The sequence below is a fragment of the Lepus europaeus genome, chromosome 8 (assembly GCF_033115175.1).
Source record: "Lepus europaeus isolate LE1 chromosome 8, mLepTim1.pri, whole genome shotgun sequence".
Classification (NCBI taxonomy): domain Eukaryota; kingdom Metazoa; phylum Chordata; class Mammalia; order Lagomorpha; family Leporidae; genus Lepus; species Lepus europaeus.
In genome coordinates, this window is record NC_084834.1 from 123,985,276 (window position 1) to 124,012,760 (window position 27,485).

A 27,485-nucleotide genomic window follows, 5' to 3' on the forward strand; every position below is an offset into this window, starting at 1 on the left:
CTTCCCCCCTCCCATAACTTCCCTCCCACCCGCATCCCTCCCCTTGGATTACCATTCACTTCTACAACAACTGGTATGTAAAAACATATTACATTTGCAATACACACACTTAACAGGGTTGGCGCTGTGGTGTAGTAGGTAAACATGCCACCAGCAATGCTGGCATCCCATATGGACACCTGTTCGAGTCCCAGATGCTCCACTTCTGAACCAGCTCTCTGCTATGGCCTGGGAAAGCAGTAGAAGAGGGCCCAAGTCCTTGGGCCTCTGCAGCTGCGTGGGAGACCTGGAAGAAGTTCATGGTTCCTGATTTCAGAGCAATGCAGCTCTGGCCACTGTAGCCATCTGAGGAATGAAGCATCGGATGGAAGACCTCACTTTCTCTCACTCTCTCTGCCTCAAACTCTCTATACCGCTGACTTTTAAGTAAATACATACAATCTTTAAAAAATACACACACTTAATATGTGCAGTGTCACCCAACGACATACCCATGAAGTACATTTGTACTAAAATCACTGGAACAACAACAGAGGCCTCTTTCCATGTTTGTTCTTCCTCTTAGCAGGTCTGCTCCTTCCTGCTGGACAACGGAGGTTGCCAGGATTCATGGTAAGCTGATCTGTGATGTGCCCAGCTGCCCCGTGCAGCAGGGACCTTTCCTGGTCAGGATGGTGCTTCCTCATCCCTGCGGCAGATCTTGCCTGGTGAATGACGATCGCATTGCCAGGCAGTGTGGGCTCCACTGTCCTGAGGCTGAGTGCACTTGTTGGTCGGTTCTGGGCTCGGAGGGATTGCCACTGACCGAAGGTGAATTCCTGAGTTGTTTGCTCCAAGTGCTCCTCGGACTCTGCAGCTTCACTAGGGGAAGGCCTTTCCAGCTCTCCTGGGGTGTGCTGGCCGTGTGTGTTGTCAGCCTCAAAGTCGGATGGTCCCCTGCCTGGAGACACCGTCCCATGTTCTCCTCCAAATCCACTCTTCCGCACATAAAACAGCACGTAGGCACTTTGATTCAGGACACAAGTGATGTCACAGGCAGTTACCTTAGCGTCATCCATTTTATACCAGTGGCCAGTGCCAGCTTTGACATAGCAGAAGTAGTGTCCTGATTGACACCTCCAGCCAACATGGATGAGAACTGCATACAGAACATAGTCCATAATCCTCCGCCTTGCGGCGCCGGCACACCGGGTTCTAGTCCCGGTCGGGGCACCGATCCTGTCCCGGTTGCCCCTCTTCCAGGCCAGCTCTCTGCTGTGGCCAGGGAGTGCAGTGGAGGATGGCCCAAGTGTTTGGGCTCTGCACCCCATGGGAGACCAGGAGAAGCACCTGGCTCCTGCCATCGGAACAGCGCGGTGCGCCGGCCGCAGCGCGCTACCGCGGCGGCCATTGGAGGGTGAACCAACGGCAAAAAGGAAGACCTTTCTCTCTGTCTCTCTCTCACTGTCCACTCTGCCTGTCAAAAAATTTAAAAAAAAAAAAAAAAAGAACATAGTCCAGTGGCCTCCCGTTCTGCTGAGACCTGTAAGGTCTCATGTCCAGGCACTCGGGATAGTGCACTTGTCCAACAATTTTCTCACCCGTGAAACCAGAAAACCGTTTCAATACGAAGAGAAGCACATCACCAACTGATTGCAAGGTGAGTGTCTTGGAAGCAGCTGTCTTCTTTAGGCAGGTAGCACAGTGATAGGCATTTTCTCCATCCAGCTCTAGAGGTTTCACCAAGTGATGCAAAGCTTGCTCCACACTGTCGGCTGTCTGGATATCCAACGCGATCTCCAGGTAAGGGTCCAAGGTGTCTGAGATGCCTTGGCACTGGAGACATTGGATTTGAGACCTCCAGTGTCCTCCAAATAGCTGCTGGGATGGAGCTTTGTCCTCTTGGGGAGCCACCCCGTTCATGAGCCCAGGCAGACCTGCTGCCTTCAGGACATCCAGAGCAAACGTCAGAAATTCGTGGGCGTCTTCCTGCCTGTTTGTGTGAAAGCCAGCAGCCAGCACTTGACAGGGCTGGATCACGTCCCCAGGACTGTGGAGGGCCCCGAGAAAGTGAGTTTCCACGGCACACAGAATGCAGCGATCCGCACGACGGCAGCTTTGAGAATGCACCTGGGACAGCATATAGTTGGCGAGGGGTGGGGTATACGTGAGACACTGCAGGGCTGCATTCAGGTAGCAGGTGTTGCCCGTATTCTGCAGACCGGCCCCAATGCCATAAGGTCTCTTCCAGCTGCAGCTCAGAGAAGCTCCTCCACTGGGAGCCAGATGGGTCGGCCCCGAAGCCAAATCACTTTGCAGCTGGAGCTCTTTCTGAGGTGAGGCTGGTGATTTCCCTGGGAGACAAACACCACAATGAGCATCATCCCCATCGGAGTTAGAATGTGCCAGTGGGAGTTTGTGCAAGTCATTCAAGTGGAACTCACCTTCCTTGAGAGGTGAAGCAGCCATCATGTCTCCAGGAGCCACTATCACTGGGCTTCCCAACTGGCAGCAAGATGCTTCTGTCTCTAGATGAGATTGTCCACAAATGATCACCTGTTTCTTCTCACCCATCCTTCATAGTCCACACTGCCCACCACACCCTTCAGCCGGTACAAGATCCACCAATCAACTGCTAGCCCTTAATAGGATTAGGGGCCTTAGGGTGTGGTCATACTCCCTAAGCCTCAGGGACTTAACCGCTTTATTAAAACACCTAGAGAATATGCAGTTGTTAGGATAAGGCTTAATCTGCCTAGTGTGGAACTTGGTTGCCATGATGTGCTCATATGTGCCATTGATTTCTCAAAGGAAAACAAAGAAGAATGCTGGAAAGAATGATGGCTGAAAATAGTTTTTGTTGTGTTTTTTTTTTGTAAATCCTCATAAAGGCATACTTTATTTTTTTAGTTTTAAAATTATTGATTTATTCCGTAAAGAAACCTTTTATGTAAGGAATACAAATTTCATAAGTACAACATTAGGAATAGACTGATTCTTCCCACTATATCCGCCGTGCCACCCACACTTCCTCCCCTTCTCCTCCTACATTTCCCCTTTCCTGTGTCATATCACATTAAAACTGCTTTTCAGGCCAGCGCCGCAGCTCACTTGGTTAATCCTCCGCCTGTGGTGCCGCCATCCCATAGGGGTGCCGGGTTCTAGTCCCGGTTGCTCCTCTTCCAGTCCAACTCTCTGCTGTGGCCCAGGAAGGTAGTGGAGGATGGCCCAAGTGTTTGGACCCCTGCACCCGCATGGAGAACGAGGAGAAGCACCTGGCTCCTGGCTTCAGATCAGCATGGTGCGCCGGCTCAGCTCGCCGGCTGCAGTGAACCAAAGGGAAAAGGAAGACCTTTCTCTCTGTCTCTCACTCTCACTGTCCACTCTGCCAGTCAAAAAAGAAAATTAAAATAAAATCAACAAATTATATCATTCCAAATAACATGTATTACGTGAAATTCCAAATTCTAAGGGTAATACACTCCGTAGCCTGCTTTGTTTACGGTGGTGAATGTTAGTTATGGTAACTGACTAGCTTTTTATGTTCCTAGGTGAAACACTTCACATAATCCGTATGTACACATTGAAGAGCATAGGGATACCTCCCACCCCAGCATCCCTCTTGCCTGCACCACCAAGCTCACTCCTCTTTTCCTTTATTTTCCTTTCTCTAACTCTTACAATCATCTATTTCCATGTTACTTTATCCAGATGGGATTCACCCTACATAAGAAAAGAATTCAACAAATAGTGAGAAAAAAAGTCACAGAATAGTGTGTGCTGTGGTCAATGAATATTGAAATATTAACAGTGTTCAACAATTTTTTAGAAAACTACACTGTCTGGCCACACACACACATACCTCGACCCAGTCAAAGAAGGTTCTGAAGGGAATTCTGTTTGTGTATCATTTCAAAATTTATTTTTCTTTGACTCAGGACACAGAAATCAATGTCTGAGGAAAACTGACCTCCAAAGCTCCAGAGTGGATGGATGAATGGCAGATCACTATCCAGAACTTCTGAGCCACAGAGTCCATCAATCTCAGAACATGAGAAAGCAACAGACGGGACCAGCATGCCTGAGGGCGCCCCCACCAGAGCAGGAGAATCCCAGGGTACGCAGAGGTTGGGATCTGGAGGGACTCAAGGATCCTTCTTAATGCACACAGACTAGATAGGGACATGGACAATTCTGCTTCTGTAACTTAAATGATCTTGTCCATCCTGTGTTACCCTGCCCTGAGACATTCTCAGTGGGTCTCTGTGCCATTCGAAGTCTTCGGCAGGCCTTATGTCCCATGAAGGGACATAGCTCACCATGCACTTTCACTGAAACCTGGTTCATTATCTTCTCCTGTGGAATCTCCTGTCCTACAGTCTAATATCCCTCCCTAATACAGGCTGTGGCACTACAACATTTCTGAAAGGTTTCACAATTAATGAGATCCCTGTCTAGGCTTGTACTCCAAGCGAACATTCAAGTAAGAATTGAAAATAGGTTATTCGGCCGGCGCCGTGGCTCAACAGGCTAATCCTCCGCCTTGCGGCGCCGGCACACCGGGTTCTAGTCCCGGTCGGGGCACCGATCCTGTCCCGGTTGCCCCTCTTCCAGGCCAGCTCTCTGCTGTGGCCAGGGAGTGCAGTGGAGGATGGCCCAAGTGTTTGGGCTCTGCACCCCATGGGAGACCAGGAGAAGCACCTGGCTCCTGCCATCGGAACAGCGCGGTGCGCCGGCCGCAGCGCGCTACCGCGGCGGCCATTAGAGGGTGAACCAACGGCAAAAGGAAGACCTTTCTCTCTGTCTCTCTCTCTCACTGTCCACTCTGCCTGTCAAAAAAAAAAAAAAAAAAAAAAAAAGAAAATAGGTTATTCAACCAACCTGTGATACATTAAACCTGTGAATTCTGCTGATCCAACTAACAAATATCTTTACTAATCGCAGGTCAAGTGCAAACACTGTGGGGCCTTTGGTCACATGGCACACAGCAGGAGGTGCCCCATCAAGGGCTCGGATGGGACTCTGACTCTGCAGCCCATGGGACCAAATAAGGAGAACCTGGTGCCTCAGAAACGGCAGCATCCCGTGAACCCAGGGCCATTCAGGAAGACAGAGCTCCAGAAGGAAGAGAATCCAAGGTGAGTCACGTGAAAGTCAGTGGAAGTCATTCTGGGCACTGAAACCTAGAGAGGAGATGAATCCCCACCTCTGAACAGTGACTGAGAGCCTACAGAGAAACAGAAAGCGCCCCACTCCATCCAGGTCTCCAGACCATGGAGCTCTGCCTATTTCTGACAAATCCCTAAGTTGTAGGAGCAGGGTACATCTTGGAATGTGACCATGACAGGCAGAGAAGCAAGGAAACCTACTAGAAAGTAGGCAGTGGGAAATGTGCAGGGCAATCTGAGTTCAGGGCAAAGCCTTGACTGGAAGAGAAGTTCAGAATCAGTGTAGCCCATGGTGCTGTTCAATGTGATTGGAGGTAGTGGTGGACAGGAAATGAACACAAGTAAAGCTTGCTATTTTTTCCTGCAGGCAAGACGAGCTGCAAAGCAAGGCTGTCCTCCAGAAACCTCCCAGGAGCCTCCCAGGGAGGCAGCAGCACAGCTGGAAGGATGTGACCGTGTCCTGTGAGGATCTGAGTGTGAGTTTCCTGGCTGCCCATGCTCTGCTTCTCTAGGATAGCCTTGATCTTCTTGACCCTCATGGCCCTTTCTGTGTGAGGAATTAATCAAGACTTTGATTAGACTAGTTGACTGTCATTTCCTTACTTTTGAGATGCCATTTTTAATTTCATTTTCTTCAAATTTTTACTTTTTCCATGTTAACTTCATACTAATTCGGAGAGCATATATTCAATGTTTTTGCTTAACAAAAGCATTCTACAATTAATTGCATGCTTGTAGACCATATGCTTGAGGGAGAAATTGTACATTTGGAATCAGTTTGCACCAAAACATAGATTCATACATGTGGGTGATTGCATCTGTAAATGGATAATTTTCCCTTATTGTCCATGAAAACTCATCAGATAGTAAAGTACCTTAAAAACTGCATTACTGGCTTGCACTGTGGCTCACTAGGCTAATCCTCTGCATGCAACGTTGGTACTCCAATTCTAGTCGCGGTTGGGGCACCAGTTCTATGGATTGCTGCAGTCCTTCTCTCCCCCATCTCAAAAATGCTTCCATCTTTGGCTCTCTACACTTCCGGCTCTCCAAGCTCTCTGGCTGCGGATCAGCACTCAGCACCCAGGACTTCCCATGGGGCTTCCTGGAAGGTTTGCTCTCCAATTCTCTGCCAAGGGTGCACTTCCTACACAATTCTCTTCACCAGTTCTCCCAAGTTCAGTGCAGTGTGCATCTCTTCATCCTCCATTTTTTCATCTGAAAAACTATCTTTTGTAGGTGACCCAAAATGATGAGGGTGGAAGGATGATTTTGGAAATATTGTGCAGTAACTTAAAATGTTTACATCAATAGAGATACAGAGTCATGTTCCATAGTTCCTTGAACTGTTGGCATCACAGATGTTTCAAATTGATTGTGTCATTTCTTTATTTCTGATTAGCACAAGGGCAGTTGGACATTCCTCATTCAAATGGCTGTTTGTCATTACAATGTGACTCAATTTTGCGCTGTGTCCACTAATTTTACTTGATCTGTGTTCATATTTACTCTACAGTAAGAAAATCCTAACCTTATTCTTTGCGTTTCTCTTTTCATACAGCAACCAAGTGGGCCTATGTCTCTCAACATAGCCCAAGAGACAAGGGTCTTGGATCCTAACCTCACAAGTCAGAAGTCTGCCCTGAAACCCAGTAGCTCTTCACGTCTCCCAAAAGCACCTGAACTGAGTCACTTCTCAAGATCTAGCCAAAAGAAAGGTGAGGAGGTGGATACCCCTGACCCCAGGCCGCCTGCAGTGAAGCAGCATGGCCAGCACTGTACCTTCAATGTGAAGCAGACAGACCGCAGGCCTAATTGGTCCACTTTTAAAATTCCCAAGAAGGCCTCCAACACACAGGACTTAGACGGAAGCTCCAGATGCCAGACACAAGTCAGATTTTCAGGTGAGGATCCGCAGCCCCGTAAACAGTCTGGGGCTCTGAGGATGGGTCCCCAGTCCAAACCCAACCATGGGCCTCCAGGCAAGAGATCCGTCAAGATGCCCCATCATTCCTCGAGGAATCCAGCCAAGAGACCAAGACTGAGCCCCTTACAAAACCTACAGAGGACCACTCAGTCACCTAAGCATGAGACTCTCCAGAATCTGCAGGAGCTGCCAACTACAAGGGGCCAAGGAAGAAAAATGTCACTTCCTGTGTCACAGAGTTCACCAGCTCCCCAGCTCAACACTGACCTGTGGCCACCAAAAAACAGAGTTCCCGAGAAAACTGTGCAGGGCTCCACTACCTCCCATCACCCAGCTCCTAGCTGTGTTCCAGGCGCGTCCCTCAGAATGGCCTTCAGTGCATCAGGCAATAACTGGTGGAGCTGCAGGTTCATGACAACTCCCTCATCTCAGCCCCATGGGAAGCCAACTCCAACGCCTCTGAACCCGCCTGTCCCCAAGAAGACAGAGAAACCCTGTGTGAAATCTCCACTGAGACTCCTCTATGAGTCCCTTCAGATCTCCTCCTCCTCTGAGGACAGTGACTGGGAGTGAGACGTCCCCTGGAAGGGCAATGCCCACCGGTCTCCTCAGGTGACTTGTGGCTGGTGGTTGTACTGGGGAAGGGAAAGATTCAGGAAGCAGGCTGTGCCAGTGTACTCAGAATGGCCTCAGCTGTCCAGCAAGAGCACCCTGGTGCCAGAGGGAATGCTGGGAGCAGACACATATGGCCTCTTTGAATTACTTCAATTCTATGGTATTTCCACGGGAATGTAACAGGATAATAATGGCCTTTACCTGAAGGACTTTATATAATGGATTGACTTGGTGGACCAGGTATGACATTATAATATAAATACTAAACACTGCATCAGTACTGTTGTTCAGATAACTGTATTTTGAGACCCTCTGGCTGTTCTTTGGGTTCTGCATCTTTGAAGCAATGCTCAGCCCTGAGAGCAGGGCCTCTGTCTCTGGTCGGGTTTCAGAGGAAATCCTTAAGCTGAACGTCCTCGTGACCTTGTATTTTTCAGTTATTGTATTTCCACATGAACATGTATAGACAAAAGTAATTTGGGCATCAATAAAGTGATGTCAAATATGAAATGCTGTGTCCAGTCTTCACTTAGCGGGGTAAAGACTTTATAACTCTTTTTATTTACCACGGTTTCCTACTGGTACTTGAAGACCTTGACCACATCTAGCTATCACTTATGTAAAATACAGAACCTTAGGCTTGGGCATTTGCTCTAGGATTGAGTTGAAGAGTTAAGATGCTCACATCACATATTCGGTTTGATACCAATGTTTCACCACTGACTGCAGCCTTCTGCTACTGCTGACCCCGGGAGACTTCCAGGATCCCTCAAATAATCAGCCTCCCAGCACCTATGGAGGAGATCTGGTTGAGATCCAGCTCCTGGAAATTGAGGTCATTGGTGAAGTGAGCCAGGGGATGGCAGGTCTCTATCTGTATCTCCCTTCTCTAAGCCTCTCAAAGACATACATTGTAACATGGAAAATGAAATACAGGATCTCAAGCAAAGACCAGCTCCACTGCAATCACATGTGTGTCTTATAATGTACCCATGGGAATATTTCATGGACGTGAATGTAGAGTCAGTCCTGCATGTAGAATGAAACTGAGTTTGCCCTACTCTAGCATCACCCATGTGTTAAAAATCTGCTTAGCACAATCATGTTTACCCTCATGAAACTCTTTTTCTCAGATTTCTTTATTAACTTGAAAGTCAGAGCTACACAGAGAGAAGAGGAAGAGAGAGAGGTCTTCCATCCACTGGATCACTCCCCAATTGGCCGCAACAGGGGAGCTGTGCCTATCCAAAGCCAGGAGCCAGAGCTTCTTCCAGGTCTCCCATGCGGGTGTGGGGGCCCAAGGACATAAGCCATCCTCTACTGCTTTCCCATGCCATAGAACAGAGCTGGATTGTTAGTGGAGCCCCCAGGATTCAAACCGGAGCCCATATGGAATGCCAGCACTGCAGGCTGCAGCGTTACCCAGTGTGCTGCAGTGCTGACACCCCCATTAGACTCTAAACACACACGTGCACAAACTCACACAAACACACCTAAATAGAAAGATAGATAGATATTTAGATAGATAGAGAGATAGAAAGATAGATAGACAACGTATATTAAATTTCATCAAGGCTACTTCCAGTGTGGGAAGAGCTTATGGAAATGAGAGATCAGGACATAGGTCTCTAAGATTGCAGACAAGTTAGTCTACAAACCCCTTTGCTGTCTGGCTTCATGGTACAGGAATTGAAGCTACAGCCTGCCATGCTGGCAGCCATTCTGGCTGTCTGTTCAAGTCTTGGTGTCTCTAGTTATTCGCGGGGTAAGAGAGCATTGGGCTCTGGAAGATCCCAAGGCAGAGTTAGGCTGCAGCAGGCTGATGTTGCCCACGAGAACTGAGAACCCACCTGCTAGTGAGAACACAGACATGACGAATGGAAGGCTGCAAGACACATTCTCTCTCTCTCTCTCTCTCTCTCTCTCTCTCTCTCTATCTTCCTTTCAAATAAATAAATAAAGATTTAAAAACTGATTCTGCTTTTCTCAGTTTCTTAAGAATCAACTGATAAAGTGGCATTTTCTGGAGTTCACATACGAGCATGGCCTGAGGTCTGGGTTCCTTCGCCTCTGCCCAGTAGCTCTGCTTGTTTACTTGGGATGCAGGGCATCCACAGTCAATCTGGCCTGCAGGAGGTGACACAGGCCTGCAGGGGATGTCTGCAGACTTGTTCAAGGGCTCAAATGGTTTAGGTTGTGGAGGTGAGTGGGAGTCTCCCTGCATTCCACGGCAGCCTCAGTCTTCCCATGGCAACAAAGGGGCCCCATGTCTTTTGAGGTTCAGATGGTCCTAATGCTGTCCTAGAACCTCAAATGCATCTGGTTTTAATAGCTATGTTTCTATGTCCTTTTCTGGAGGCCAATATCAGTCTCTGGATGAGATTGTCAACAAATGATCACTTGTTTCCTCTCACCCATCCTTTATAGTCCACACTGCCCACCACACCCTACAGCCGGTACAAGATCCACCAATCAACTGCTAGCCCTTAATGGGATTAGGGGCCTTAGGGTCCCTAAGCCTCAGGGACTTAACCGCTTTATTAAAACAACTAGAGAATATGCAGTTGTTAGGATAAGGCTTAATCTGCCTAGTGTGGAACTTGGTTGCCATGATGTGCTCATATGTGCCATTGATTTCTCAAAGGAAAACAAAGAAGAATGCTGGAAAGAATGATGGCTGAAAAAAGTTTTGTTTTGTTTTGTTTTTGTTTTTGTTTTTTGTAAATCCTCATAAAGGCATACTTTATTTTTTTAGTTTTAAAATTATTGATTTATTCTGTAAAGAAACCTTTTATATAAGGAATACAAACTTCATAAGTACAACATTAGGAATAGACTGATTCTTCCCACTATATCCGCCGTGCCACCCACACTTCCTCCCCTTCTCCTCCTACATCTCCCCTTTCCTGTGTCATATCACATTAAGACCAGTTTTCGGGCCAGCGCCACAGCTCACTTGGTTAATCCTCCGCCTGCGGTGCCGCCATCCCATAGGGGCGCCAGGTTCTAGTCCCGGCTGCTCCTCTTCCAGTCCAACTCTCTGCTGTGGCCCAGGAAGGCAGTGGAGGATGGCCCAAGTGTTTGGGCCCCTACACCCACATGGGAGTCCAGGAAGAAGCACCTGGCTCCTGGCTTTGGATCAGCTCAGCGCCGACCGTAGTGGCCATTTGGGGAAGGAAGACATTTCTCTGTCTCTCACTGTCTATCTGTAAAATTTTAAAAAAAAGACCTATTTTCAATTAACTTTGTACACAGAAGACTAACTCTACACTAAGTAAGCATTTCAAAAATTTGCTCACATACACACACACACACACACACTGCCCGTTCACTCCCCAAATGGCCTAGAGCCAGGATCTTCTTCTGAGCCTAAGCACAGCGCCGGTTCCTTACATTTCTAATACTGAAATCCAAAGACTTCTTAGGATCCTTAACTCATAGCACGGGCATAGATTGCAGTAGACAATCTTCGGTGCACCCTTCCACTTGGAAACAGAAACTGTGGGCCACCTTTGGAGGGAGATCACCAGCTGCCAGGTACTGTTCCAGAATGGCAGCACAGGATTAGCCCACTGAGCCGCGGCGCCGGCCAATCTTTCCTCATGGGTGAAGGAGGCCACTGAATACAGTGGGAAATGGCACAGTGCAGAGTGAAGTTTAAAATGCAAAGGTGTGGTTTTGCTTACCGAGTAGAAATATTCTTTTTTTAAACTTTTATTTAATGAATATAAATTTCCAATGTACAGCTTATGGATTACAATGGCTTCCCCCTCCCATAATTTCCCTCCCACCGGCAACCCTCCCCTCTCCCTCTCCCTCTCCTCTTCCATTCACATGAAGATTCATTTTCAATTCTCTTTATATACAGAAGATCTATTTAGTATACATTAAGTAAATATTTCAATAGATTGCACCCACATAGCAACACAAAGTGAAACATACTGTTTGAGTACTAGTTACAGCATTAAATCACAATGTACAGCACATTAAGGACAGAGATCCCACATAAAGAGCAAGTGCACAGTGATTCCAGTAGTTGACCCCACAAATTGACACTCTAGTTTATGGCGCCAGTAACCACCCTAGGCTCTTGTCATGAGTTGCCAAGGCTATGGAAGCCTTCCAAGTTTGCCGACTCTGATCATATTCAGACAAGGTCATAAAAGACAGAGTGAGGATAGTAACCAATGATCCTAAGAGTGGTATTTACCAGGTCTGAACAATTATACAGCATTAAGTGGGGAAGAGGACCATCACTACACACAGGTTGGGAGTAGAGCCTTTGGTGGTAGAGTAGAGGTTATGATTACGAAGGAATGAGGCCCAAGTGCCATAGACAGGGTCTAGAACAAAGGACAGAGTCATTATTAGAGGAGATAAGAAAGGTGCTGTCCTAACTCAATTAAGTTTTCTGATTGAGAGGCAAACAGAACTTGACAGAAGGGGCTTGATAATAATCTGTTGGGCTTTAGCCTTGCAAGTTAAGAGGCCCAGACCTATCTATCTCTTCATATGGGGTACATCCTGAGGGAGGTGTGAACCTCCTAGGGGAAGGCACTCTGTTGACTTTCATTACTTATCTGGCCTGAGAGAAGAGCTGGCCAGGTAAAGGCAGGGGGCATCTCTAACAAGAAATTTACAGTTCTGCCTGCAATGTTGCTGACCCTACTTGGCCGTCCCCTCAGCTGCAGTGGTCACTTTGGAAGTTGGGCTGAGTGAAGGGCTTTTCAGCTTAGAGCCAATAAGATCTGTGGCTCTGACCTGGGCATCCTTCGACTACAGGGCAGGTCCATTTCCAGTGATCCAACTCTTGGCAGAGCTGCCAGGGCTCTTCACAAGCTGACTTCTGCTGAAGCCCAGGCTTACCACATTGAAAGCCACTGCAGTGGACTGGCCTGTTGGGTCTCCTTGAGGGCAGATCACTGCACAGATCAGCCATTAATAGGCCTGCCACCCATTGCTTCTGATGCCTAGCTTTCCTTTCTTCCTGGTTTTTGTTCAAGCAGACCAGAGGATGCAAGTCAAGGGAGTGCCCATGTCCCATCTCTAATCTTCACTGGCCTGAACTACAAGTCTATAGTCACAGGCATGTTCTGTAGTAGTTTTTCTAAGGTAGACAATGCCCATGAGAAAAATTATATTCTCACTTAAAAACTTTCTTTCCCTTTGGTCTGAAAGGGAGGTTTTTTCTACTTACTGTTTACTTCACTGATGGCGAAGTAAATCTAGCTATGAGATTATAATTTAAGCTCTTATTTTGGTTATGCTATTACAGAAAAATGTTAGCCATCTCTTTTATAAGGTCTAAAGATTAAATTGTGCGTCCTGCAGATTCCTTCATAATAGAATTAGTTTCCTACCTTGAAGAGAATAGAGAAACGAAAGAACAAGTTGGGCTTAGAATAGAGAAATGAGGGAGCAAGTCCTAGATCGCTTGCTGACAATAGCAATATCACATGAATACTTAGCAAACAGTTTCAACCATTAGATAACAACTTAAGAAAACATTTACCAGAAGGTCCAATGCCTTCTATAAATTTTAAGAATCATGTATTTGGAAACACCTCTTAAATATCTAACATGGTGTAGTTTGTTTAACCAGTAAACTTAAGCACAACCATATAAAATATTTTTAGTTTCTTTCTACCAACAAGTATAAAACATATAATGCAGAGATTCAGGTCACATGAATTAAAATGTATCTTTGATTAATTTTAGCAGCTTAAATTTATGGACAACCTAATCTACAAGCCAATTAAAATAAAATTCTTAATAAAATCTTCCCATGTGGACATACAATATGTACACACATATAACATTACGTAATAGACCAATATAGCAATTTTAATAATAGCTTTTAAAATCTTTAACTCTTTTTTGTAGATTGTCAATTGATTTGTATTGCTTTTTGTTTTTAGTAACCTCAGTTTACCATACTTTCTCTCAGTTGGTACTGTTAATACGTTATTGGCTTCATCTGTTTACAGAGCCATCCCAAAGTACTGAATACAATAGAAGTGGCTGGAAAAAGTCCATAGGAACCTATAGGAGGACAGCTAAACACAGAACCAACAACGCTTTAGTTTTATGAGCAGCAAATCATATAAAACTGTGGATGACAAAAGACTTTAAGTTGCCATGTTTAAAAGTATAAACTCATCAGCCAACAAGAGGCACTTGCTTACTTCACAGCATTTTTGAAAGCACCTGTAGGATTTTACAAGTATTTAACCCTTTAGGCCTCTGGGGCTTTCTCATTAAGATAACTATCATGTCTAGTAACACAAGATCATTAGACTTTTTAATTCTCAAACATTTGTATTAATAGCATTTTCCATTATAGAAACTTAAAGTTTGGTACCACATCACATCTTGACAGTACTTCTAATATAATATAAAAATAGCCTGATTAGTTGGTGTCTCTATAAGATGAGAGACATAGGTCCTTTGATTTTTTCAGTTGGGCCCAAACTGGAAAAACCAAAGTCCAGGATTTACTGGAAATTTTAGAGACCAGATTGTTTGGAACTTTGATTTTTTGAATGCCTGTCAAGAATGCCAAGAAGGCTCAAAACCCAAAATATTTGGTTGAAATAAGATTCCTTAAAATCGTGACATAATATAGACCAAATTTGATCGTTGTTACAAGGTGATTATTCAAATCTTTGAAAATAAGCACATATTTAAATAACCCATAGCTCTTAATAAAAATTCAGCTGTTTTTGAACAATTAGAATTTAACAGACATCAAGAGAACACAATAGATTACTTTAACATTGCTTTAACAGAGAATCAGATTTTAATTCTATGTCAAAGAGAAATTGAGCTTCCTGTGATCTTTTGCAGTGAGGTTTCCTTCCTTTACCTTCTTTCATATTGGTGACCATGTTTCTGTGTTTCTGTGTGTAACACATCTTTAAATATCTTTTGCAGGGCAGGACGAGTGGCAACAAATTCTTTCAGTTTCTGTTTGCTATGAAAAGTCTTAATTTCACCTTCATTCACAAATGAGAGCTTTGCAGGATATAATATTCTGGGCTGGCAGTTTTTCTCTCTTAGTACCTGGGCTATGTCTCGCCATTCCCTTCTAGCTTGTAGGGTTTCTGATGAGAAGTCTGCTGTGAGTCTAATTGGAGATCCTCTGAGAGTAATCTGACGTTTCTCTCTTGCACATTTTAGAATCTTTTCTTTATGTTTCACTGTGGTGAGTTTGATTACATGTCGTGGTGAGGATCTCTTTTGGTCATGTTTACTAGGGGTTCTATAAGCTTCCTGTACTAAGATGTCTCTGTCCTTCTCCAAACCTGGGAAATTTTCTGCTAGTATCTCACTGAAAATGCCTTCTACTCCTTTCTCCCTCTCCATGCCTTCAGGAACTCCTAGAACCCGAATGTTGGGTTTTTTAATAGTATCCTGTAGATTCCCAACAATATTTTTTAGATTTCTAATTTCCTCTTCTTTTCTTTGGTTTGCCTGTTTCCTTTCCTGTTCTCTGTCTTCTCAGTCTGATATTCTCTCTTCTGCTTTGCCCATTCTGTTTTTAAGGCTCTCTAATGTGTTTGTCGTTTGATCTGTTGAATTTTTCATTTCATTATGATTTCTAGTCACTATCACAGTTTCTTATTCTACTAGTTGCTTCATTTCATTTTGATTCCTTCCTTAATATTTCATTTTCATGAGAGAGATTTTCTATCTTGTCCAAAAGGATTTCTGTAGTTCAAGAATTTGTTTTTTGAGAACTTCTTAATGTTCTTATCAATATTTTGAGATCCGCTTCTTGCATTTGTCCTATCTCATCATCTTCATAATCTTGAATTGGGGTGTCTTTTTCATTTGGGGGCGTCATAGTGTCTTCCTTGTTCTTGTTAGCTTTTTTTTGCGTTTTTTATTTGGCATGTTGGAGATACTTGGTTTCTTCATTGTGGTGTTTTTTCTTGTTACACTATGGCTCTATATTAAGTGGACTGTCTGCTTTCAGTGGAGCCTTAGAGGCTTGAGATGGGTGTGGCCTGAGAGCTCTGTTTGGTTCCTCAGGATTGAGGGTGTGTCAAAGATGACACTCCCAGCTTAGGCGTGGCAGATCTCTCTTTCTTTCATTCTTTTGTTTGTTCGTTTGTTTGTTTTGATTCAAAGGGCAAGTAATTCCACACAGCTGAATGGAATTGGAGGTATTTAGCAGGCGAATGATAGACCCACAGGAGCCAGAGATTGGAAGCTCTTTCCCAAGGACCACACAGGAAATCTGTGCTGCCCTCAGTGTGGGCTCCAATTCTCCTGCAGTCTCCCACTGGGTTGCCAAGTTAGATCCGAATCTCCTGTTATTTCACCCCCCCAGAGTCAATGTTTTTTTGCTAGGCTCAGGGCCGGTGCAGACCTGAGGTCGCCCTGCTTATGACGTATGTCCAAAATGGCACCTGCTCTTTGTCTTGCTCGCCTTTGAGAGGTGAGCAGAGTGAGAAACTCGTGTCCATATCGGTCACTTTTCTCTTTCTCTCTCTCTCTCTCTCTCTCTCTCTCTCAGCTAGTTAGCCTGGTGAACTTTTCCCCACGGATTTTCAAGCCTCGTTCCCTCTAGTCTCCTCTTTCCACTTGCCCGCTGGTGTCTCTGGCTATTGAGGTTCGGCTCACCTCGCGTTCCAGCGTTGGTGTGTTGATTCTGCCGCTGGTGTCCCGAACTTGGGCTAGCCACCAAGTAGAAATATTCTGAAGGCAATTAATTAACCGGGAAACAACAGAGAGTGCATTGTTCCCAGAGGTAATCCCATCAAATCTGACTGGATTGGTGAACATCGGATTGGATGGCGGGTGTGACCCCGCCTCCTAGGTGCCCAATAAAAGCCAGCCTGGAAGCCCTCCTCCCTCCCTGCCTTGCCTCTGTTGTCCCGGGAGCCTCCTTCTGTCCAGTGTTCTTTCTGCAGCATCCACTCCCCTGAGTCCCTGCAGACAGACAGGAGGAGCACAGCTGGAGGGCAGGTGGGTTTCTTTCCAGAATTTTGTTCTACGGGCATCACTCAAGAAAAATAAAATGCAGGATAAGTGACACCTGGGGATAAGGCATTAGTTGATTGGGATGGGTTCTTTCCTTCATATTTTAGTATAGAGAAGGATAAAATAAATCATTCCGGCCGGCACCGCAGCTCACTAGGCTAATCCTCCGCCTGGGGCCAGCACCCCGGGTTCTAGTCCCACTTGGGGTGCCAGTTCTGTCCTGGTTGCACCTCTTCCAGTCCAGCTCTCTGCTGTGGCCCGGGAGTACAGTGGAGGATGGCCCAAGTGCTTGGGCCCTGCACCCACATGGGAGACCAGGAGAAGCACCTGGCTCCTGGCTTCGGATTGGCGCAGTACGCATGTCGTAGCGGCCATTTAGGGGGTGAACCAACAGAAGGAAGACCTTTCTCTCTGTCTCTCTCTCTCTCACTGTCTAACTCTGCCTGTTTGAAAAAAAAAAAAGAAAAAAGAAAGTGACGTGTGGGAATAAGGCATTAGTTGTTTGGGATGGATTCTTTCCTTCATTTTTTGCACAGAGAAGGAAAAAATGTATCTTCCTGGCCAGTGCCGTGGCTCACTATGCGAATCCTCCGCCTGTGGTGCCGGCACCCCGGATTCTAGTCCCGGTCAGGGCGCCGGATTCTGTCCTTCTTGCTCCTCTTCCAGTCCAGCTCTCTGCTGTGGCCCAGGAGTGCAGCAGAGGATGGCCCAAGTGTTTGGGCCCCTGCACCCACATGGGAGACCAGGAGAAGCACCTGGCTCCTGGCTTCAGATCAGCGTGGTGTGCCAGCCGCAGCTCACTGGCTGCAGTTGCCATTGGGGGGTGAACCAATGGGAAAAGGAAGACCTTTCTTTCTGTCTCTCACTCTCACTGTCCATTCTGCCTGTCAAAAAAGAAAATTAAAATAAAATCAACTAAATTATATCATTCCAAATAACATGTATTACGTGAAATTCCAAATTCTAAGGGTAGTATACTCCAGTAGCCTGCTTTGTTTACGGTGGTGAATGTTAGTTATGGTAACTGACTAGCTTTTTATGTTCCTAGGTGAAACACTTCACATAATTCGTATGTACACATTGAAGAGCATAGGGACACCTCCCACCCTAGCATCCCTCCTGCCTACACCACCAAGCTCACTCCTCTTTTCCTTTATTTTCCTTTCTCTAACTCTTACAATCATCTATTTCCATGTTACTTTATTCAGATGGGATTCACCCTACAAAAGGAAAGAATTCAACAAATAGTGAGAAAAAAAGTCACAGAATAGTGTGGGTCATGGTCAATGAATATTGAAATATTAACAGTGTTCAACAATTTTTTAGAAAACTACACTGTCTGGCCACACACACACATACATCAACCCAGTCAAAGAAGGTTCTGAAGGGAATTCTGTTTGTGTATCATTTCAAAATTTATTTTTCTTTGACTCAGGATGCAGAAATCAATGTCTGAGGAAAACTGACCTCCAAAGCTCCCGAGTGGACGGGTGAATGGCAGATCACTATCCAGAACTTCTGAGCCACGGAGTCCATCAATCTCAGAACATGAGAAAGCAACAGATGGGACCAGCAGGCCTGAGGGCACCCCCACCAGAGCAGGAGAATCCCAGGGTACGCAGAGGTTGGGATCTGGAGGGACTCAAGGATCCTTCTTCATGCACACAGACTGGATAGGGACATGGACAATTCTGCCTCTGTAACTTAAATGATCTTGTCCATCCTGTGTTACCTTGCCCTGAGACATTCTCAGTGGGTCTCTGTGCCATTCGAAGTCTTCGGCAGGCCTTATGTCCAATGAAGGGTCATAGCTCACCATGCACTTTCACTGAAACCTGGTTCATTATCTTCTCCTGTGGAATCTCCTGTCCTACAGTCTAATATCCCTCCCTAATACAGGCTGTGGCACTACAACATTTCTGAAAGGTTTCACAATTAATGAGATCCCTGTCTAGGCTTGTACTCCAAGCGAACATTCAAGTAAGAATTGAAAATAGGTTATTCAACCGACGTGTGATACATTAAACCTGTGAATTCTGCTGATCCAACTAACAAATATCTTTACTAATCGCAGGTCAAGTGCAAACACTGTGGGGCCTTTGGTCACATGGCACACAGCAGGAGGTGCCCCATCAAGTGCTCGGATGGGACTCTGACTCTGCAGCCCATGGGCCCAAATAAGGAGAACCTGGTGCCTCAGAAACGGCAGCATCCCGTGAACCCAGGGCCATTCAGGAAGACAGAGCTCCAGAAGGAAGAGAATCAAAGGTGAGGCACGTGAAAGTCAGTGGAAGTCATTCTGGGCACTGAAACCTAGAGAGGAGATGAATCCCCACCTCTGAACAGTGACTGAGAGCCTACAGAGAAACGGAAAGAGCCCCACTCCATCCAGGTCTCCAGACCATGGAGCTCTGCCCATTTCTGACAAATCCCTAAGTTGTAGGAGCAGGGTACATCTTGGAATGTGACCATGACAGGCAGAGAAGCAATGAAACCTACTAGAAAGTAGGCTGTGGGAAATGTGCAGGGCAATCTGAGTTCAGGGCAAAGCCTTGACTGGAAGAGAAGTTCAGAATCAGTGTAGCCCATGGTGCTGTTCAATGTGGTTGGAGGTAGTGGTGGACAGGAAATGAACACAAGTAAAGCTTGCTATTTTTTCCTGCAGGCAAGACGAGCTGCAAAGCAAGGCTGTGCTCCAGAAACCTCCCAGGAGCCTCCCAGGGAGGCAGCAGCACAGCTGGAAGGATGTGACCGAGTCCTGTGAGGATCTGAGTGTGAGTTTCCTGGCTGCCCATGCTCTGCTTCTCTAGGATAGCCTTCATCTTCTTGACCCTCATGGCCCCTTCTGTGTGAGGAATTCATCAAAACTTTGATTAGACTAGTTGACTGTTATTTCCTTTCTTTGGAGATGCCATTTTTATTTTCATTTGTTTCAAATTTTTACTTTTTCCATGTTAACTTCATGCTAATTCGGAGAGCATGAATTCAATGTTTTTGTTTAACAAAAGCATTCTACAGTTAATTGCATGCTTGTAGACCATATGCTTGAGGGAGAAATTGTACATTTGGAATCAGTCTGCACCAAAACATAGATTCATACATGTGGGTGATTGCATCTGTAAATGGATAATTTTCCCTTATTATCCATGAAAACTCATCATATAGTAAAGTACCTTCAACGGAAGGGAGACCTTTCTCTCTGTCTCTCTCTCTCTCTCACTGTCTAACTCTGTAAAAAAAAAAAAAGATAAGGGAAGAAAGAAAAAATCTGCATTACTTTGATGTACTAATAAAGTTTTTCTCAACTTCACAGGAAACATTATTTTGAAAACATATTATTTTGAGTGACACAAAATTATGAGGATGTGTTTCATTACATAGAATTGTTATTTTCAAAAATATTCTGCATAAACTTAAAGTTTTGCACCAAATAAGCTCTATAATATTGTGCCGTGAATAAATGTTGAACTGTTGAAATCCCAGGCATATGCTCTAGTCTAAGAACATTCCGCGCACTGATGAGGACAATGTGCATGCCATCACTGTGGGATGAAGTGTTCTGTAGATATCTGTAGGTCCATTTGATCTATATCGTCAATCAACTCGGTTATTGCCTTGCTAATTTCCTGGCCGGTTGATCTGTCCATCGATGAAAGAGGGGTGTTAAAGTCCCCTAGTATTGAATGAATGTATGTCTCCCTGTAGGTCTATTAATATGTTTAAATAGTCAGGAGCCCTGTACTTGGGTGCATATACATGTAGTATAGTCACTTCTTCCTGTTGGAATGATCCCTTCATCAAATCATTCCATGGCGCCCTTCTTCATCTCTTTTAACAGTTTTATGTTCAACCCTAATATGTCTGATATGAGGATAGTGACACCAGCACATTTTTGGTTTCTGTTCCCATGGACAATCTTTCTCGATCCTTCCACTTTTAGTCTGTGTGTATCTTTGCTGTTCAGATGTGTTTTGTTGGAGCAGGACATAAAGGGGTCCTTTTGTTAAACTGGAGAATGGAAGCCATTTACATTCAAGGTGACTATGGAGAAGGAGTGACTTGGCCCTGCCATTTGTCCTTTGATTTCCTTTGTTCTTCCACTGGTGGGTTTTCTGCCTTCTCTTGCTTTCATAATGATGCCCATCTTTCTCATTTCTGTCAATAGGACATCTCTAAGCATCTTTTTGTAAGGCTGGATGAGCGCAGACAAATTCTTTCAACGTCTGGTTGTTATGAAAGGTCTTTTTGTCACCTTCATTCATAAGCTTTGCAGGGCACATATTCTGGGTTGACAGTTTTTGCCTTTTAAGACTTGGACTGCATCTCACCACTCCCAACTAGCCTGCAGGGGTTCTGATGAGAAGTCCGCTGTGAGTCTCATTGGCAAGCCTCTGAAAGTAATCTGATGTTTCTCTCGAGCACAGTTTAGAAACTTTCCTTCATGTTTGACTGTGGAAAGTTTGACTACCATGTGTCATGGTGAAGATCTTTTCAGGTCATATCTCTTAGGAGTTCCATGTGCTTCCTCTACTTAAACATCCACTTCTTTCTCCACATTGGGGAAGTATTCTGTAATTATTTCCCTACATAAGTTTCTATTCCCTTCTGCCTCTCCATTCCTTCAGGAAATCTTAAGACCCAATATGTTGGGTGGATTGATAGTATCCCGTAGATCTCCAACACTGTTTGTAGCTGCCTATTCTCTTCAGCTTTCTTTTTCTGACTGTAAGAGTTCCAAACACTTGTCTTCTAGGTCGAATATTTTCTCGTTTGCATCAGCAAGTCTGCTGTGTAGGCGTTCCACTGCATTTTTAGTTTGATCCATTGGATTCTCTATTTCTAAAATTTCGTTTTGGTTTCACTTTAAATTTTCAAATTCCTGGCAAGTATTTTCAATCATGTCATGCATCATAGTCTTTACTGTGTGGATTTACTTTTGATTGTTTTTTCCTTGAGTAATCCTCTGATTAACATTCTAACTTCCATTTCTGTCACTTCTTTGATCTCTTCATCTTGGTAATCTAATACTGAAATGTCCTTGTGTTCCTCTTGGGGCTGTCATGAGGACGTCCTTATTCTTGTCTCTTGATTTTTGGCTCTCATTTTTCTTGGCATTTGTGGAATGGATATTTCATTTGTTCTACTGTTCAGTTAGATCTGCATGGCTATGCTTGTCTGGCTCTGTGGAATGTCAGGCCTTTCAGTGAAGACCAGGAGGTGTGTGGTGGGTGTGGCTGGGGGCTCTTGTCAATATTCTAGGATGGGGTGAGTTTCCAGGGTAACACCCAAGTTGGGTGTGTGTGAGAGATCAATACCCAGCTACGCCCTACACCTTTTCATGTAGACACTGAGGCCCCAAGGTCTCAGCACCTAGGACTCCCACGGTCACTGGGTCCAGAGAGCGTTGCTGGTTCAAGCACCATTCACCCCTCTAGCTGCCCAGTCACTGCCCAGCCAAGCTCTGAGTCCGAGGTGTGGGAAGGTGGATGGGGTGGGCCGGGATGTTCCCTCTGCTAGAAGATCTGCATCATGCCAGCACACTGGAGGCACTGTTTGAAGCCTGCCTGCCGCTGCTGCCAGCACTGCGTTCAGGTGCCCCATCTCAGTGAGCTGTTTTGTGTGCACCTGCTAGCTTCCATAGTCTTACCCTCCTTTAGAATGGCACCCGTCCTTTCTCAGCTAGATCCCAGGTTGGGATTTGGCTAGATTCCTTTGAATTGGCTCTGTTTCTCCACTGTCCTGGCACCGCAGGTGACCACTAGCAACCACTAGCCAGTGGGCTCCAGTCTGGACCTACGCCATTCTCTCTTTCCAGCTCTATCCCCACGGATTGCTGCAGTCCTTCTTCTCTCCCCCATCTCAAAAATGCTTCCATCTTTGGCTCTCTACACTTCCGGCTCTCCAAGCTCTCTGGCTGTGGATCAGCACTCAGCACCCAGGGCTTCCCATGGGGCTTCCTGGAAGGTTTGCTCTCCAATTCTCTGCCAAGGGTGCACTTCCTACACAATTCTCTTCACCGTGTCTCCTAAGCTCAGTGCAGTGTGCGTCTCTTCATCCTCCATTTTTTCATCTGAAAAATTATCTTTGGTAGGTGACCCAAAATGGTGAGGGTGGAAGGATGATTTTGGAAATATTGTGCAGTAACTTAAAATGTTTACATCAATAGAGATACAGAGTCATGTTCCATAGTTCCTTGAACTGTTGGCATCACAGATGTTTCAAATTGATTGTGTCATTTCTTTATTTCTGATTAGCACAAGGGCAGTTGGACATTCCTCATTCAAATGGCTGTTTGTCATTACAATGTGACTCAATTTTGCACTGTGTCCACTAATTTTACTTGATCTGTGTTCATATTTACTCTACAGTAAGAAAATCCTAACCTTATTCTTTGCGTTTCTCTTTTCATACAGCAACCAAGTGGGCCTATGTCTCTCAACATAGCCCAAGAGACAAGGGTCTTGGATCCTAACCTCACAAGTCAGAAGTCTGCCCTGAAACCCAGTAGCTCTTCACGTCTCCCAAAAGCACCTGAACTGAGTCACTTCTCAAGATCTAGCCAAAAGAAAGGTGAGGAGGTGGATATCCCTGAGCCCAGGCCGCCTGCAGTGAAGCAGCATGGCCAGCACTGTACCTTCAATGTGAAGCAGACAGACCGCAGGCCTAATTGGTCCACTTTTAAAATTCCCAAGAAGGCCTCCAACACACAGGACTTAGACGGAAGCTCCAGATGCCAGACACAAGTCAGATTTTCAGGTGAGGATCCGCAGCCCCGTAAACAGTCTGGGGCTCTGAGGATGGGTCCCCAGTCCAAACCCAACCATGGGCCTCCAGGCAAGAGATCCGTCAAGATGCCCCATCATTCCTCGAGGAATCCAGCCAAGAGACCAAGACTGAGCCCCTTACAAAACCTACAGAGGACCACTCAGTCACCTAAGCATGAGACTCTCCAGAATCTGCAGGAGCTGCCAACTACAAGGGGCCAAGGAAGAAAAATGTCACGTCCTGTGTCACAGAGTTCACCAGCTCCCCAGCTCAACACTGACCTGCGGCCACCAAAAAACAGAGTTCCTGAGAAAACTGTGCAGGGCTCCACTACCTCCCATCACCCAGCTCCTAGCTGTGTTCCAGGCGCGTCCCTCAGAATGGTCTTCAGTGCATCAGGCAATAACAGGTGGAGCTGCAGGTTCATGACAACTCCCTCGTCTCAGCCCCATGGGAAGCCAACTCCAACGCCTCTGAACCCGCCTGTCCCCAAGAAGACAGAGAAACCCTGTGTGAAATCTCCACTGAGACTCCTCTATGAGTCCCTTCAGATCTCCTCCTCCTCTGAGGACAGTGACTGGGAGTGAGACGTCCCCTGGAAGGGCAATGCCCACCGGTCTCCTCAGGTGACTTGTGGCTGGTGGTTGTACTGGGGAAGGGAAAGATTCAGGAAGCAGGCTGTGCCAGTGTACTCAGAATGGCCTCAGCTGTCCAGCAAGAGCACCCTGGTGCCAGAGGGAATGCTGGGAGCAGACACATATGGCCTCTTTGAATCACTTCAGTTCTATGGTATTTCCATGGGAATGTAACAGGATAATAATGGTCTTTACGTGAAGGATTTTATATAATGGATTGACTTGGTGGACCAGGTATGACATTACAATATAAATACTAAACACTGCATCAGTACTGTTGTTCAGATAACTGTATTGTGAGACCCTCTGGCTGCTCTTTGTGTTCTGCATCTTTGAAGCAATGCTCAGCCCTGAGAGCAGGGCCTCTGTCTCTGGTCGGGTTTCAGAGGAAATCCTTAAGCTGAACGTCCTCGTGACCTTGTATTTTTCAGTTATTGTATTTCCACATGAACATGTATAGACAAAAGTAATTTGGGCATCAATAAAGTGATGTCAAATATGAAATGCTGTGTCCAGTCTTCACTTAGCAGGGTAAACACTTTATAACTCTTTTTATTTACCACGGTTTCCTACTGGTACTTGAAGACCTTGACCACATCTAGCTATCACTTATGTAAAATACAGAACCTTAGGCTTGGGCATTTGCTCTAGGATTGAGTTGAAGAGTTAAGATGCTCACATCACATATTCGGTTTGATACCAATGTTTCACCACTGACTGCAGCCTTCTGCTACTGCTGACCCCGGGAGACTTCCAGGATCCCTCAAATAATCAGCCTCCCAGCACCTATGGAGGAGATCTGGTTGAGATCCAGCTCCTGGAAATTGAGGTCATTGGTGAAGTGAGCCAGGGGATGGCAGGTCTCTATCTGTATCTCCCTTCTCTAAGCCTCTCAAAGACATACATTGTAACATGGAAAATGAAATGCAGGATCTCAAGCAAAGACCAGCTCCACTGCAATCACATGTGTGTCTTATAATGTACCCATGGGAATATTTCATGGACGTGAATGTAGAGTAAGTCCTGCATGTAGAATGAAACTGAGTTTGCCCTACTCTAGAATCACCCATGTGTTACAAATCTGCTTAGCACAATCATGTTTACCCTCATGAAACTCTTTTTCTCAGATTTCTTTATTAACTTGAAAGTCAGAGTTACACAGAGAGAAGAGGAAGAGAGAGAGGTCTTCCATCCACTGGATCACTCCCCAATTGGCCACAACAGGGGAGCTGTGCCTATCCAAAGCCAGGAGCCAGAGTTTCTTCCAGGTCTCCCATGCGGGTGCGGGGGCCCATGGACATAAGCCATCTTCTACTGCTTTCCCATGCCATAGAACAGAGCTGGATTGTTAGTGGAGCCCCCAGGATTCAAACCGGAGCCCATATGGAATGCCAGCACTGCAGGCTGCAGTGTTACCCAGTGTGCCACAGTGCTGACACCCCCATTAGATTCTAAACACACACGTGCACAAACTCACACACACACATATAGATAGAAAGATAGATAGATATTTAGATAGATATAGATATAGAGAGATAGATAGACAATGTATATTAAATTTCATCAAGGCTACTTCCAGTATGGGAAGAGCTTATGGTAATGAGAGATCAGGACATAGGTCTCTAAGATTGCAGACAAGTTAGTCTACAAACCCCTTTGCTGTCTGGCTTCATGGTACAGGAATTGAAGCTACAGCCTGCCATTACAACACTTGGGGAAGATTCAGTTCTCAGGATAAGGCTTACATCTACCTGTTGTGGAACTTGGTTGGCATTATGTGTTTATTTGTGCCTTTGATTTCTCTAATGGAAATAAAGAAGAATGCTAGAAAGACTGACCAATGAAAATGGGGCATATTTTGTAAACCCTTATAAAGTAATACTTTATTTTTTTAGTTTTACAATTATTTATTTATTGCCCAAAGAAACCTTTTATTTGATGAATACAAATTTCATAAGTACAACTTGAGTGATAGAGTGATTCTTCCTAATATACCGGCCCCTCCTTCCTTCACTTCCACCCCTTCTCCTCCTTCTCCCCTCCCCAGTCCATTCTCCACTAAGGTTCATTTTCTATTAACTTTGTACACATAAGTCCAACTCTATATGAAATAAAGATTTCAACACTTTGTATACACACACACACATACACACACAAAAAAAACAGTTTCAAAATAAATTTTACAGTTAACTCTCATAATATAATTCATTAAAGGCAGAGGTCCTGCATGAGAAGTTAGTATACCATAACTGTTGCTAATTTAACAAACAATACTCTTATGCATGACATCAGTGAAGACCCAAGGCTCTTGACATAGCTCCCTAGGCTATGAAAGCCATTTGAATCCACACACTGCATCAGTATTTAGTCAACAGGATTGTGTATATTCCTCTGTGTATGTTTAAGTACTAATGTTTCAGGCATGAACATTTCCAATGGATTGATGTATATTAAATACTGTTACTGGTAATTATAAAATGTTCTTGCCAGTCAAATCAACTTTATTTCAAAATATTTTATTAATTTATTTATTTGTGAGGTAATTGCAGGCAGAGAGGGAAAGACAGAAAGTTCTTCCATTGTTTGATTCACTCCCCAGATGACCACATCAGAAGGAGTTGAGATGATCTAAAGCCATAAGGGCCATAAGCAAAGTGGAAGTTTTCTCCTCCCTCCCCAGAAAAGTACCTCCTTCTTTGATGGTCCCCTCTTTCCACTGGGTTCTCACAGAGAAGAGGAGCAGTTTTCTTCTTTTTGTTTTTCTGAGTTTTTTTCTTCATAGTATTTGTTGAACTCTTTACTTAACATACAGTTAACCATGTGTGTATAAAGTCAATTGAGGATGGACCTCAGTTAGAAATAAGAGTGGCAATAAAAGAGGGAGGAGGAAGTTTGTAGCTGTGAAGCTGTATAATTTTACATACATTCCTAAGGACTAACTTCTAAGGGTACAGTTTAAAGACTTGTCATGGCATCCCAATTCCCATTAAACTGAGTGGTAAAAATGTCATTATAAGTGTTAAAGTGATCATATAAAGTGGTAAAGTGAACATATAGATAGGATTAAGTGTTAAAGAGATGATATAAATAGGATCAAGTGTCGGGTATTAAAAACAGATAGAATTAAAAGGAGAGAATGTTCCAACATGGGAAGCAGTCCACACAGCAGACTCATAGGATGACAATTGCTTTAAGTAACACTCTGACCTCAGAATCAGCCCTTAAGGCTTCCTGGGCTGGCTGAAAAGCCTGTAAGAGCATATCAGCCATTGAAAGCCAAGACACTATGGCAAAAAATCTTCTACATGAAGGATCTCTGTGAGTGAGATCCCAATGGAAAGAAGTGGCCATGAAAGAAAGATGTGCTTTTCGGCTGGTGCCATGGCTCACTAGGCTAATCCTCCGCCT

At 45.0% G+C, this 27,485-nt stretch overlaps 3 protein-coding genes across 3 annotated transcripts; 2 read left to right on the forward strand and 1 right to left on the reverse strand.

Annotated features, from left to right (window-relative positions):
- Nucleotides 1–515: 515 nt before the first annotated feature.
- On the reverse strand, nt 516–2,553 carry LOC133765413 (ubiquitin carboxyl-terminal hydrolase 17-like protein 6). Its single transcript, XM_062198977.1, has 3 exons — nt 2,424–2,553; nt 1,505–2,333; nt 516–1,164 (listed from the first exon to the last, which is right to left on the reverse strand). The coding sequence occupies exons 1-3, from the start codon at nt 2,551–2,553 to the stop codon at nt 516–518; spliced, it is 1,608 nt and encodes a 535-aa protein (XP_062054961.1).
- Nucleotides 2,554–4,030: 1,477 nt separating this feature from the next.
- Nucleotides 4,031–7,647, forward strand: LOC133765414 (putative protein FAM90A23). The gene is made up of 4 exons (XM_062198978.1): nt 4,031–4,096; nt 4,924–5,117; nt 5,515–5,623; nt 6,709–7,647. Exons 1-4 carry the CDS (start codon nt 4,031–4,033, stop codon nt 7,645–7,647), a joined length of 1,308 nt encoding a protein of 435 aa, XP_062054962.1.
- A 10,524-nt stretch (nt 7,648–18,171) lies between these two features.
- Nucleotides 18,172–24,029, forward strand: LOC133765415 (putative protein FAM90A23). Its single transcript, XM_062198979.1, has 4 exons — nt 18,172–18,291; nt 18,752–18,945; nt 19,343–19,451; nt 23,091–24,029. The coding sequence occupies exons 1-4, from the start codon at nt 18,172–18,174 to the stop codon at nt 24,027–24,029; spliced, it is 1,362 nt and encodes a 453-aa protein (XP_062054963.1).
- Nucleotides 24,030–27,485: the final 3,456 nt, after the last annotated feature.

Coding starts and splice junctions, on each gene's coding strand:
- LOC133765415 (XM_062198979.1), top strand. CDS start 18,172: ATGGCAGATCACTATCCAGAACTTCTGAGCCACGGAGTCCATCAATCT. Junction 18,292..18,751: donor CAGAGCAGGAGAATCCCAGG/GTACGCAGAGGT, acceptor TACTAATCGCAG/GTCAAGTGCAAACACTGTGG. Junction 18,946..19,342: donor CAGAAGGAAGAGAATCAAAG/GTGAGGCACGTG, acceptor TTTTTCCTGCAG/GCAAGACGAGCTGCAAAGCA.
- LOC133765413 (XM_062198977.1), bottom strand. CDS start 2,553: ATGGGTGAGAAGAAACAGGTGATCATTTGTGGACAATCTCATCTAGAG. Junction 2,334..2,423: donor TGCTTCACCTCTCAAGGAAG/GTGAGTTCCACT, acceptor TTTGTCTCCCAG/GGAAATCACCAGCCTCACCT. Junction 1,165..1,504: donor AGGTCTCAGCAGAACGGGAG/GCCACTGGACTA, acceptor CGCAAGGCGGAG/GATTATGGACTATGTTCTGT.
- LOC133765414 (XM_062198978.1), top strand. CDS start 4,031: ATGAGAAAGCAACAGACGGGACCAGCATGCCTGAGGGCGCCCCCACCA. Junction 4,097..4,923: donor CAGAGCAGGAGAATCCCAGG/GTACGCAGAGGT, acceptor TACTAATCGCAG/GTCAAGTGCAAACACTGTGG. Junction 5,624..6,708: donor TGTCCTGTGAGGATCTGAGT/GTGAGTTTCCTG, acceptor CTTTTCATACAG/CAACCAAGTGGGCCTATGTC.